The sequence below is a fragment of the Ruditapes philippinarum genome, unplaced genomic scaffold (genome assembly GCF_026571515.1).
Source record: "Ruditapes philippinarum isolate M1 unplaced genomic scaffold, ASM2657151v2 ctg1068_1_1_1_1, whole genome shotgun sequence".
Classification (NCBI taxonomy): domain Eukaryota; kingdom Metazoa; phylum Mollusca; class Bivalvia; order Venerida; family Veneridae; genus Ruditapes; species Ruditapes philippinarum.
This window is the reverse complement of record NW_026864182.1, coordinates 394,616-409,053: the sequence shown is the minus strand read 5'-3', so window position 1 is coordinate 409,053 and position 14,438 is coordinate 394,616. Positions and strand designations below refer to the sequence as shown.

Genomic DNA, 14,438 nt, shown 5'->3' with positions numbered 1-14,438 from the left:
TCAATCTTACCAATTTTTATATTTAAGTTTTAACTATTTCCATTTTACCATGTGACCAATAGTTTTCTATAAATATTCATCATTATATCATTTAATATGTCGTTATTCTTTCATTTTTTATTCCAGCACTTTTATGTGTTGAAAATAAAGTACCGTTCAAGGCGGTGCTAGGGGGCGTGAGAGATGTTGCACTTTTTAATTATCCCTCATAAACAGACTTAATCAAGTCGAGCCTGCGATTTCAATTCAATTTTGTTGTCATTAATGGTTCCGAGGGATCACCCTTCTTCAAGATTTGTTATATAAGTCAGCTTTTCAGAAAATTTTATTGGAATGAAATTGAGCATTCTTTTAATTAGTACTTTTCTCGGAATAACAAAATATAGAAAATTCAGAATTTCTTTTGTGATTACTCTGTATCACATGTGTTCGTTTTCTTTCTTTTTTTTCAATTTCATAACGTCAATACGAATACTCCATCTACTTTAATTTCTGTATACTGGTCACTTATAGAAGGTCTACTGTGGGAAACAAGTCGATTCATCAATTACTTATTTAAGGACGAATTTCGAACATATTATAATGAAATAATTAAGGTGTTTGAAATTTTGTTTCGTGGACTTTATACTAATACTTATATCACTGTAAGAACAATTCAAGACACTCTCTTCAAATGAAACCATACTAAGTAAATATAATGACAATATCAATAAGATTCAAATAGATAAAGAATCTGCAATGTATACCGTTTCTATGTTAGTATTAATAAACAGTATTTCTTTTAATATAAGAGGAGTAGTAATGGATAGTTATATCAAGCAAAGTAAGGTGAAAGTTTTTAAGGATCGGCTTGTAAAGTCAGGGCGTTGTAACACATTTATTATCAATGTGAAACCTCAGTAAATGAACTTCTATGTTTGTATATTAAGCTATACGGCTTCGATATTACATAAATATTTTCATTTTATAGTCAGTGTATGTATACATTTTTATTCAATATCATACATAATGCATTTAAGTCAAGTGTGCAGAGCTGACATAAGATGTTTATCCACGTGTCGGTCATATTAAAGTTCAATTAGTGAAATCATCATGAGTAACAGTTTCTCTGGTGAAATCATGAGCATCGGATCCGCAGTTTTTATTTCTGTTATCATTCCCTCATGCTTTATTTATAAAGAAAATCTCGTCAACAAAACTAGGGTCAGTCCGGATCAATTACAAAATGTACAAAAATTTTGGCATCCAGAAAGTATTACACCTCGTAAAATACGATGATAGCATTATATAGTTCAGTTTAGCATGTAATCAAATTCTGGTTTACGCAATTTTCTCATTAAAATAGAGTGAAATAAAAATCCCTAAAGAAAGCCCAACACGGCAAATTGTAAAAAGATGCAGGCTCTGTTTGATTGAGCCTGTTCATGGACGGTACTGTCAAGTGCAAACTACCCGTCCACGCCCCCTAGTACTGGCTTCAGCAGAATTCAACATTTAACATGAACTGGTTAAATTTAGAATTTTGAAACATCCGCAGATGTGTTCATATGGCGGTCATCATGGAACCTTCAATGTGACACGCTAGTGCCATTCCATGAAAAGCGACATATGGTCCCCAAGTAAAAAATGCGTAAACAATGGGCGGAACTAAATAAAATGGAATTTTGAAAGGGGATCTGAGGCTATGAAGCTGCATATAACAGATATAACGTCAAAAGACAAAATTAAAAAACAGGCCTCATATCCTAAGGGTGATTCAACAGTATTCAAGTGAGGAATACTGGAACCACCCAACAAGAAAGATGCCGAATAGATAGAACTAAAATACCACAAGCACAACAATAATGTCGTGCTGAACGATCTTTAAGGATCGGAAATATAACATCCCTGATTGAATGTACGGGGCGACATTGTACAGCCTCCACACGGCACAAACAACGCTGATGTGGCGATAAAATAGAGTGAAATAATCTATGTATTAATTTCATGTAAAGAACTCTACCTTTTTTTTTATTTGAACGCATTTACAAACATCCTCTTCAAAGTCATTTCTCTTTCAGTATAACATAAAAAATGTAAAATGAATTTATGATCAAGTTACAGGCGATTATAGTAATTATTGTTACGCTAAACAGTTATTGGCCAATATGGCTAAATGGATATTGGTTTTAAACATCGATCCATCGTCGTAATTGTAACAATTCAGTTTCTTATCTAAACAAAGTTGTGTACAATAAAAGTTTGTGTAAGGGTAAATTAAAATCCACGCAGTTGTCCAAATAAAATGGAATATTAAAAAAGATTGGTTCCCGTTATATAATCGTTATTCCTATTGAAAAATCAGCCACTTTGGTAATTAATTGCTAACAAATACTGACAAGTTTTTGAACTCTTGTGAATGAAATCCTGTTATGCTTGTAACGGATCATGGAAATTGAAAATATTGTTTTCTTATCAAAATCTTCGTAACAACTTTATAGAAATAATACAACTGTTTGCAAAAGGAATTTTCAGCTTAATTTCATATTTCTATTATAGTTAAATCTTATTTTGGATATAGTGGATAAATATTGATGTTATGTATATGGAGATAGGTTGGAACGGTCATGACTTTCTGTAAGAAGAGTTTTGGTTTTGTTTTTCTATTTCTCCAAGGAATAAAATTGAAACTATTGGCGATCATCTATAGCCCAGAACATGGACACGCTACAGAACAATCTTATCTTAAAACATGTTAAAAGTGTTTCTTTATTTATCAATTATCAAAACATACTTTAAGATATTTGTAGGAAAGATCTTGATGATTATAAAGATTGAATATATAATTATTAACAGTTGAACACCTACATGTGCACGTGAAAGAAGTGAAAGAAACGTCGTGATAAAATCTGAGGATAACTGAATAAAAGCGTATTCAATTGCTGCAAATTGTAACATTCATGTTTCTTTAAGAAGAAACGACCTTGCTTCTAGATTGAAAATAAAGTGTTACATTCTCTTTTGAAATAGAGATCATTTTAAGTGCATAATAAAATGTTTCGTTTAAGTACTTAAAAGATTCATGGACTGATTTATTCCTCAATAAATTGTTTTGTATGCTTGAAGCGGATAACAACGTACAATTTTTCATTGCTGGTTTGTTGGATTGCACATATTTACCAACTCATGAATACACTTTGTTTGTTTTTATCAATCATCGAAATGTTTGTTTGAAGAAGCGTACAGAAAATGCAATTTTAAAATGGCATAAAAGATTATTGTCCATTCAATGGAGAGAAAAGGAAAAGAAAAAAGGTCTTCAGTGAGTTTCAACAAAGGAGGTTGACAGAATCATATGATTTTTTGGCGGCGAATAAGGAATTGGTGAGGTTAGTGAATATATACAAATTTAAATTTTTAAGTTTGATATCAAACAAATATTATTGTAAGAAACCTTTTGTCAACTTCTTATGTATACAATTACTATGTTAATAGTCATACAGTCTATCAGAAGCGCGACAACTATGTTAAACAACAGAAGCTAAAAAAATAAACCCTTTGTAAATAAATTTGACATTATTTTGTGTCTCAAGGACTCTTGAAGACACGCCACTTGAGTTCATACTTCAAATTGTTAATAAGTAGAGAGCGTAATTTCATTTTCACGATATAGTAAATCAACTTTTAGTGTACAATTTGAATATCGCGGCAATGTAGATACGACAAAGTGCAATTATTAAAGATAATCTTGATTTATATCTAATGTAGATATCAAATAAAAACCTTTGAAATTTTCGCATGGTCGAAAACTATTAAGTTTTTGACATTTTGATTTTATATAAAAAGGAAAGCCTATAAAACGTCATGTTATAGATATTTAGAATAGTTGTATGTCAATTTATTTGATAATAAAGATATGAAATATTAATCAGATTTAGTTTTTACGACAAAGTTCTTTTATATATGAACCGTGTCACGACAAAACCAACATAATGGGTTTGCGACCAGCATGGATCCAGACCAGCCTGCGCTTCCGCGCAGTCTGATCAGGATCCATGCTGTTCGCTATCAGTTTCTCTACTTGCTATAGGGTTTGTAAGCGAACAGCATGGATCCTGATCAGACTGCGCGGATGCGCAGGCTTGTCTGGATCCCTGCTGGTCGCAAACCAATTATGTTGGCTTTTGTCGTGACGCGGCTCATATTATTTCATCGCTATGATGTGTTCATATCATATTTTCTATGAATGTTCTTTTGATTTGCAGATTTAAATCATGTGTGGAATATATCTATATATGACACGTTGTAATGCATTGTTATTAAGTGTAGAACTATGATTTTTGTATTATCTATAGGTAATCTATTTTGGCTGTATTTTAACACTTTAAAATTGAAGTCAGCTATTATTTAAATAAATGGTATTGTACATAATCAAAGCAGTTCAACTTTTGTATGTTTTTTTTAACATGATATAGTCACAAATTAGCACGGTGTTATATTTTGCTTGATTAAAATATCCCGTGTCATCTTTTAAAAAAGATTTTTTTTACAAATGAAAATCAATACTTATTTAGATATCAATTTTTTTTATTTACAACACCGATTAGGATTACGGGGGTTTTAATTAATTACGTCCCGTGATGAATGTATTTGTCAGAAACATTAAACTTAATCTTAAGAATTTTGTGGACTAAATTTCAACTTTAAGTAAACATTGCTTTATGAAAGTGAAGAAAAGAAAGTTTATTTGTTGTTTCAGTTAAAAGTAAGAAACATGGCTTTATCAAGTAAGAGCAAACAAAAGACCTCGGTAACGTATTCACCTATCGCAGAAATGGACGAAGGAAACTTATCAAGAGCTGGTAGTCTAAACGGGAGGTCACACATTGGCAGTGGAAAAAGAAATGGAATGATAAGTCCGAGTCGACAGGTAGCCATGTCAGACATGAAAACAACTGGACTAGGTTCTAAACAAGCGTCTCTGTATCTGAGCCGGACAGCTTCACTAGTGAGGACAGGGCGAGATTCGGGACCTGGGACTCCTAATAAAGATGGAAGTTCAGTTAGAGATAGTGATACAAACAGTGTGTCAAAGAAAACATCAGTGTCATCGTTTGAACGGGAATTTACTTTCACTGGATATGATATTATGGCTGATAGTAAGTATAATAATCTAGATTTGGAAAACTTTTAGATATATAGAGGATATTTGTTTGTTTTGCATGTAAGATTGAAATTTATCACACACCCGTGCCGATTTTGCGACTCCGTAAATATGGTATTGCACGGCCGTGCATATATTTTGACGTGACGTCATTAGCGTTATACAAACATAGTGTAAAGACGCGCTAAATGTTAGCGTTATACTATAGGCGCGTCAATGAAAAAGGACTCTTATTTCACTTTAAACGGTCTTTATTTTGGGTATGTGATAAATAGAATATTAAATTCGTGTAAGTTCATTACTGAATTTATTGCACTCGTTGAATAAAATAATATTATGCTCGCCAGAGGCTCGCATAATATGATTTTATTCAACTCGTGCAATAAATTCAGTATTGAACTTACACTCATTCAATATCCTCTATATAATTTCACTGAGTGAACACCAGATGCAATGTGTAGCCACGAGTGAAAATATAATAGCTGGTGTTCAAGAATGAAATATATTTCAATCTTATATGTAAAACAAATAAATTTTCTTTTTATTTCATGCTTTTTAAGTCATTTGAAGTATTTTTTTACTGATTTTGCCGCGTAACGTCACGCATTCGCCTTTGTGACGTCATCATATCATGACGTCACATCATCAATTTTGAAATATAGGTCTGTTAAATTTCTCTAATTTTGTTACATTTTTTAACATGATATATGATGACATCGACTTTCTTTTCCTAAAGAAGCAAAATTTACGCATGACGGCATTTATGTCTGCCTGTTATTCCATTTAGTTATGATTTTCTTTTCATCCGCATTCATTATAGTCCGGCTACAGCGAAAATTATATTTTATAAATTTCACTAGTGGTTTATCAGAATATAATCATCTGATATATTACAATAAAACACTGGAAAGCATGAAATAAAAATCTGTAATTGTCATTTCTTGTTTAAATCTAAAAAACAACATTAATAAAAATAATAATAATAACCAAGAAACATAAACATGTAAATCATGTATTATTATAACTATTATTTTTTTATTAGTAGTATTATTTTCATTATTTTTGTTATTGTTGTTGTTGTTGTCGTCATCGTCGTCGTCGGCGGCGGCGGCGGCGGGGGCGTTGTTGTTGTTGTTGTTGTTCTTATTATTATTATTATTATTATTATTAGAGAAGAAATTAAATGTTGCTTAAGGCATACTCTTGATAAATGAAAGATTATTTTACTTAAAATGTAATTGCTTTTAAAATACACTCAAGGTTCAATACTTCACAAAAAGTACAAGCGTACTGTTATGGGGCGACAACCTCTAGATAGAGAAAGACTTGTTTTTTTTATTCACCGGGTGCATGTCTTTTGTTGTCTACATGTTACCGGAGACGGTCATTACCTCGAGAGAATTAATCTGATTATGTTTCAATGATTAAACCAATGTTTAATTGATACTTTACCATTTGATTATAGCTGAACCTGTTAAGCAGCCGAAGGAATCCGAAGACGAGAAAAAAGAGCGGGAAAATGTGCAATGTTATATTTCATCATGTAAACAGTATGGTATTAATCCAGTAAACTATATTGCAAGGCATATTAATGATAAACATATAGTTATGAAAAGTCATCCGATTGGACCTCAAGGTGCACGTGCACTGTGTGTTGCTCTAGTTAATAATAAATTCGTTGAAAAATTGGATTTAGAAGATAATGATATCGGTACAGAGGGTGCTGTTTATATCGCAGAGATGTTACAAGAAAACGACACCATTACAGAAGTTGTAAGTAACCGAAATTAATACCTAGAAATAAAACGATGCAATGTTTTTTCTTGTCTAGTACGGTGTCTCGTTAGGACCATCGCAACACACACAAAACAACGTAATAGTGAGAAGTCGATGGTACTATAAGTACGATGGTGAGAAGCCGATTGATTACGAAACCACGCTTGTAAATGCTTTAGATTGGTGAAAGTGCAAAATAACGAAACAACGTGAATACTATGGTGAAAGGTCGAAAGTATGATGTCAAAACACGAAATTACCATTTTTACAGATTTCTGATAAGAACTTCTTTGCGCATTAGATATTCAATTGACAAGTATCTTTTATCCATCCAAGTCTCTATGATATATTTATTCATGTCAATAATTTAAAGATCCTAAGTATGACTCTGTATAAAAAGTCTATAGAGACTACGGTGTTCAGTTAGGGCCATCGTGCCACACACATAATTAACACGTTATAATAGTGAAAAGACAAATTAAAAATGGTGAAAAGTCAAAGGTACGATAATGAAAAGTAATGAGTACAATTTTGTTTAGTGAAAAGTCAAAATAATGAAACCCCTGTTTTGAAAACTTGATTTAATTTCGTGTTTTGACATCGTACTTTTGACCTTTCACCATAGTGGTCACGTTGTTTCGTTATTTTGCACTTTCACCAATCTAAAGCATTTACAAGCGTGGTTTCGTAATCAATCGGCTTCTCAACATCGTACTTATAGTACCATCGACTTCTCACTATTACGTTGTTATTACCATGGAGTAATTTAAAAACTGCCGATTTCTGGCTAATTCATGACCCTGTAAGAAATCAATTTGTTATTGAAATACTTAATTATTTATACAAATGTATATGTTATAAGTTGATAGAAACGCTAAGAAAGATAATTATTTATCATAGAAACATAATTGTAAACCATCAGTGTTTGCATATTAATGGATAGGTATTATTGTATGGAGATTATTTATTATAATTACAGAGAATTTCGGAGAACATGATAGGATCAAGGGGAGCTTATGCATTTACTGAATTGTTGAAAGAAGGCAAATTTCTTCATACGCTAGATATATCTGGTAATAATACATTAAAGTTTTCTTAACCGTCATCTTTTTAAAAAAAATATGAATTCTTCGAGTAGAAAGTTCTTATATTAAAAAGCAAAATTTTTCTCATTAAGGTGCCCGAGTATATTGATATTCCGAAATATATGCCAGGTTTGTTAGTAAACCCGGTTTTACAGGTGATCGATTTTGCGGTCTTTATCAAAAATAAATGTTTACTTTGCTTAGCGGAATGGACAAATGCACTGCTACTGCTTTATTTGTTTTATAATGATGTGTGTATGCTTGAGCAGAGGAAGCGAAAGTCCTTTTCTTACAGAAGCTAAAAATTAGAAAATTAACATAAAATTAAATATGGTTATCTCAATTGTATCGATCGTATATCGGGTGGTTAGTTGATAGCCATGGTTTAACTGTATATTTGTTACATCATTATTCAGGAAGTGGGCTGGAAGATTCAGATTCCAAATTTGTAGCTGATATGATAGAGGTAGGTGAAACACTGAAAAAGGAAGTGAAAAAAACTTTCATTGTTTTCCGTTGTTTTATTTATTTTTCTCTTTCTTCTTCTTCTCTTCTTCTTCTTCATCATCATCTTCTTATTATTATTATTATTATTATTATTATTATTAATATTATTATTATTATTAGTATTTTTATTTATTTATTTATTTATTTATTTACTCTTTTTTTTCATTATTTGTTTACAATTTTCTTGTCAGGCCATTCAAATCAACTTTTCATACTTATCTGAACACAATATTAAACATCAAGTGTAATTTATAAACGAATATTAAATTAGTTTTAGAAGACAAAAACAAGTTATTTTTGTTTCAGTTTAACTCACGTTTAAAAGTGCTGAATGTTAGTCACAATCGACTGAGTTCTGAAGGTGCTTTTGACATTGGGCGGGCTATTGGTAAATATATTTGAGCAGCGTCATGACAAAACCAACGTAATGCGTTTGCGACCAGCATGGATCCAGACCAGCCTGCACATCCGCGCAGTCTAATCAGGATCCATGCTCTTAGCTATCAGTTTCTCTACTTGTAATAGAGTTGGTAAGCGAACAGCATGGATCCATGCTGGTCGCAAACACATTACGTTGGTTTTGTCGTGACGCGGCTCATTTGTTATATTAATATTGAACTACTTTATTTGTGACAACATTGATATAATATCATATATATGTCTTAGAAATTAATTAGATAATTGAAATCAAAATGGAAATATATTGCTGTGGAATCAAAATCTTTTGTCTTAACATATGAAATTAAGTATCTACTATAAAACATGATTTTTACTTAACTGTTACTATGACGAAAAAAATTGTGGTTATATTATGTTATTATTATGATGTTTCACTTAAATGTTCAATATTTCAGCAATAAACGACACCCTACAAGAATTAGATTTAAGTTGGAACCATATTAGAGGGAGGGGAGCGCTAGCTGTTGCCGTAGGAGTTCAGGTAAAGAATAATTTGCCACTTCTAACTTTAAAGTGCAATGCATTCTACAAAAACACATGGTTAGTATAGGACAAAAAGGCAAATTTTCAAAATGTGTTAGGGGTTAAAGTACATCATTTATGTCTACAGTATTTTAGACATTATATTTTATTGTTCACAACTAGCCATTATAGTTGTGTGCAATGTTAGACCATCTTAACCGAGTTTTGAGTAAGGTATCGATGTAGGAATTCTTCATAATGGAAGGTTCAACGTTTTACCTCTAATAGATTTGATTTCAAACGGACCTCAACATATACAAGAAACATATAGGTACACATTGAACGTAACATATTTAACGATGGCTGTCAAATATCACACAACTATGTGCATCTAAATTTCTGTTTTCAGAAAAATGTAGGTCTAAAAGTGCTAAATTTGGGTTGGAATGGATTCGCTAAAGAAGGTGCTATGTGTCTAGGTCGGGCATTAGAGGAAAATAGAACGTTATTAACTTTAGATATATCTAATAATCGTATTGGAATGGATGGAATTGGAGGGTTTCTAAAGGGTTTGCAACAAAATGACGGACTTACAGAGCTAAAAGTGAGTCAATACATCAACACAGAAACAAAAAACAAGTTAATAGAAATAACAAAATTTAGACAATCGTGTTTGGTTAGCGCTTATGCATCTCCATAATCTCTAAATTAATACATTGTTGGCAAATAATAGAAATGTTTTTAACTTTTTTATTAAATGAAATAACAAAGAAATTGCCATGCTTCTGATATCATAAGCATTGAAATAAGGGTGACTACTTGTCATAACATGAATTATTTCATATGTGATATTAAATATGACATGCTTTATAACCGGAAGTATGTTTTCTTCTAGATTGGGCAGAATCCATTTTCACCGGAAGTGGCATTAACAATACTCAGAGCTATAGAGGAGTCAGATAAATGTGTCATCCGATTACTGGATCTCTCGGTAAGTGACACGTTATTCTTTCATAAAGCGTTTAGTCCAGGCACACTAGAAAATTTTATCATAATTTCTCTGTCGGTATGCATCTTAAATGATATAAGGAGAACAATTTTTAATGACCCTCAGTGTGGTCCCGACACCAAGATGGAACATATAACGGAGTTATTAAAGTCTCCGTAACATCTTAAAAAGTGTAAATAGGTGTTGCTAAAATTGTCTATCGAAAACCAGTCAAACCAGGCTACATACACTGTATTTTGGTTCTTTTCAAGTATACTTGTATGTACATAAAGAATCGTAAAGTTTGTCTCTTTTCTTGACAGGATATCGTAGTGCGGTCAGATTTTCTAGAAAAATGGGATGAAATTAAACGCAAAAGAGAGATCCCGTTACGTATCATGTTTGGGGCGGTGGTACGGTCCACAGATGCTCCGGCCAAAGATCCTAATGCATTAGACTGGAGGGATCCAGTCGTTCGAATGTTTAAATACATGCAGGACCAGGGTTATAGAGTGATAGATCTGTTAAAAAGACTGGATAAAGACAGGAGCTTCAGTGTTGATAGACAAGAATTTAAGTTAGGCTTAATGGTGAGTAGTAAATACGATAAAATTATCGTACACCTTATGTGTAAAATTATCAAATTAATTGAATCGAGTCTTTTAACACAGACTTGTCAAAAAGGGACAGCAGCATCACTGAGCATGCATTCAGATTCATGCTCATGTTCTGAAAATTTTGTAAATGTATTAAAATAAGCATAAAGCAAAATATTGTCGAATGGAGAAAGAAAGTAATTTACATAATTGCAAACAGCACATAAATTATCAAATAAAGGCCAACTTTGGTTGTGGCCAATTTTTTTCTGTTTCGAATCGTCTTCTCTAGCTAATTAACGTCATGTACGTAAAAAACTGAGCTAACTTACGGAAAATTAAGGTATACTTTAAGATTTATAAAGTAATTGCCTCTCAGCATGACACTTAAATAGTATATAACAAACAATAAAATTTTCGTTTCATTTAACCAGGCAGAAAACATCCCGTTGACGGAAGCACAACTAGATGAAGTTATTGACAGACTTGATACAGATGGTGACGGGGAAGTTGATCTCGGGTAGGTAGCTAATGTTGACGATATAATGATGCGTGTGTAATGTAACAAACTAACTTAATTATTCATGTGCTGAACGTACCTTTTAGTATTTAAAGACGAGTGTTATGAACTAGTGATTCTTTATAGCTCTATTTCAAAAGATACATGCGTTAACAAAAAACATTCCTCAAAGTGTGATAAATTTTATGATTTCAATCTTTGTCATTGTATAATATAACTGAAACATATATATAGTATGTACAATATGATAATACTACAAGGTACGGTTTGAAACCATACATATCTTTACTACATACATTTGTAATCATAACTAATGTAATACTAATACTTTAATACACGTTTTGATGTTATTGACTATTAAAATATCAAAGAATATTACAATTTTGAATGAACACATGTAATTTTGACAACTTTTTTCGCAGTGATTATTAAATGGCAAATAAGTAATTCATTACCTAATAACGTCAGCTTTTCGTGACGGTGGGCAGCCGACTTTGAATCAAAATTTTGAGGATTGACGGACGACTACAAACAAACGTGCATGATACACATGACAATGATATGTGCATTACGGTACCGATCCTCAAGTTCAAATACGTCATAGTTACGATGCCATTATTGTCACTGCATATTTCAACATTCCATCATAAATAGTAATAACGCCGTTAAATATCTAATTTCTTATCTCAAGGTTGTAGTGAAATGACTAAATTTGACTTTTTGAAACTAACAACTAACCGCTTTCTATTTAACTAAGCTTATTTAGGAAACTTCTCAAGGTAGGTAACTGCTACAGTTAATGTAGATAATTGTCAATGCTAGATTTGTCTTCCTTTCTTTTCTGTGAGACATTTTCTCGTCTGCTTAGCATTCTTTTACTCTCAAGATACATTATTTTTAAGTTTCAGTTTCGCTTCATGATTTGTTTTATTTGCTAGAATATTTTCAAAGGAGTAGTAGGAGCTATGTCCGATCTTATTGTATGTCATTAATTTGCATAACTGTCTAATATACCAACATGAAATAACTGGCATCAGAACTTAAACACTTAGTGTATATCAGAATAGTGTTTGTTTTATGTTTATTTTAAAACTTTTAACAGCAGTGCAGTCATTCACCGCCGGGGTGCCTGTTTAAAGATTATGAATCAGTACTGAACTAGTAACTAGATAGATAGATTCTTTTATTTCCTCCAATTATGAAGAGCAGATTACACCTATTACCATCCTTACTGTGTTATGCTATTGAATCGGTATAAAACTCTTGGTAGCAAAAAAAATGATAACATAAAAACAACTAGGACAATTAACCGTCCTTTTACTAGCATTCTGGATTAAATAATTTGCTTTTATGAAAAGTTTAGAAAGTCTAAGTGAAATACATCAAACGTTCAGCTTTAAAAAAGGAATTGTAGTTGCAATGAATGGGGGGTTGTTGTTGTTATTGTGGTTGTTATTGTGGTTGATGTTGTTTTATGTGTTTGTTTGTTTGTTTGTTTGTTCGTAGATGTATCAAGAAAATTGTAATATTTTCATTTGCTGTCATCATATTACAAATTCTTTTTACAGAACCATAGTAAATTTACTTTCAAATTTTATGTTTAATAACATATTTTTTTTTTATTATTATTATTATGATTTTCTACAAAACAGCAGACTACTGTAATAGAAATATAGCTCCATAAAACCATATTTGAACTTTAAAGTACGAGTTCATGTCAAATATATGGCAAAGTGTTAAAATATTGTCAAGATAGTGTTAATATTTCATATATTCGCAAGTATTCGAAGATCGAATTTAAAATAAGATGTTCTCTTTTTATATTTCTAAGCTAAAACATTGTGAATATATTTCAGAGAGTTGCTCAAGGGCGAAAAAGACTTCCGGCGGAAGATGCATCTCCGCATGCGCAAGATGTTAAGGCAGACGAAACCGGCGGGGGACTCAGTCGCTCAGAAACTACTTAAAATCGAGTTGTTATGACACCGGTCGTGTGAAATGTTTGGGAAGTGTTAACTTTGACATGAAAAGAGGAACATAACATCAAAATACAGTCTATATGCTTGATCTCTTTACAGTATTCAACAGGCATGAAAAACTGGCTGATTAAATTAGATCAAAGAGACTGTGTTACTTGTCGGTTTAATATCGTAACTAATTGCAGTGTTCAGAAAGGTGTTTTCGTTTTCCTTCTTACTACACAGTCAAGCACTTGAAGGATGGTTCATGGAATAGCTATTATTGCTTGGTATGCATAATCTCAAATATCAAGGACAATTCTAAAGTGTGTGCTACATCTAGGACGTCCTAAATAACAGCTTGTATCTTCTGTGATTTGGTAGAGTTTTTCTGCTTAATTGACATTGATATATATCAATTAAAAGAACTCTTAAAAATGCATATTGATGCCCTGTACGCTGGAAGAATTGTGAAATTACATGATATATTAAAACATTGTTCTGTTTGTTATTTTATTGTTTATTTTATACAGAATCAAATTAACCACAAGTGTAATCACAAAATGTAGCATTATAATAAATGCTTTATAAAGACACCGCATCTATTAGAACGAAGACGGTGCGATATTTTCCGACACGTTTAGCACCTGTAGAAAGGGGCAGTTACCTTTGAAATGAAACTTACGAACATTTTTAAGGTTATTCAAAGAAAATTTTTATCATTATGAAAACTAAGTTATTCTTGAGGAGCCACCAGAATGTTTCATCACAATCCTTGCTGTATAACAGACTTCACTTGCTTTGAATTCAAAACGGTTTATTGAGAGATTTAGGTTTATCAATTTCAAAATGATGGACTTGAAGAGACAACAAGGTAAACTCATGTCAGACTGTATGTCCCAGCTATAAGCTAGTGCACATACTTATCATAAATGTTTCCACTA

The 14,438-nt window shown here is 32.0% G+C and overlaps 1 protein-coding gene across 3 annotated transcripts; it reads left to right on the top strand.

Moving 5' to 3' along the window:
* The first annotated feature begins 2,258 nt into the window (after nucleotides 1–2,258).
* On the top strand, nucleotides 2,259–13,873 carry LOC132724738 (leucine-rich repeat-containing protein 74A-like). 3 transcript variants are annotated; one of them, XM_060709690.1, is made up of 13 exons: nucleotides 2,259–3,368; nucleotides 4,739–5,138; nucleotides 6,609–6,916; nucleotides 7,899–7,992; nucleotides 8,421–8,470; nucleotides 8,818–8,899; nucleotides 9,366–9,451; nucleotides 9,842–10,036; nucleotides 10,328–10,423; nucleotides 10,744–11,010; nucleotides 11,451–11,536; nucleotides 12,294–12,315; nucleotides 13,393–13,873. In XM_060709690.1, exons 2-13 carry the CDS (start codon nucleotides 4,754–4,756, stop codon nucleotides 13,501–13,503), a joined length of 1,782 nt encoding a protein of 593 aa, XP_060565673.1. In that variant the 5' UTR covers nucleotides 2,259–3,368; nucleotides 4,739–4,753; the 3' UTR covers nucleotides 13,504–13,873. The 3 variants fall into 3 exon arrangements, with proteins under 3 accessions (XP_060565673.1, XP_060565675.1, XP_060565674.1); XM_060709692.1 differs by lacking the exon at nucleotides 12,294–12,315 and having other exon boundaries at nucleotides 2,261–3,368; nucleotides 13,393–13,872; XM_060709691.1 differs by lacking the exon at nucleotides 2,259–3,368 and having other exon boundaries at nucleotides 4,574–5,138.
* The last annotated feature ends 565 nt before the right edge of the window (nucleotides 13,874–14,438 follow it).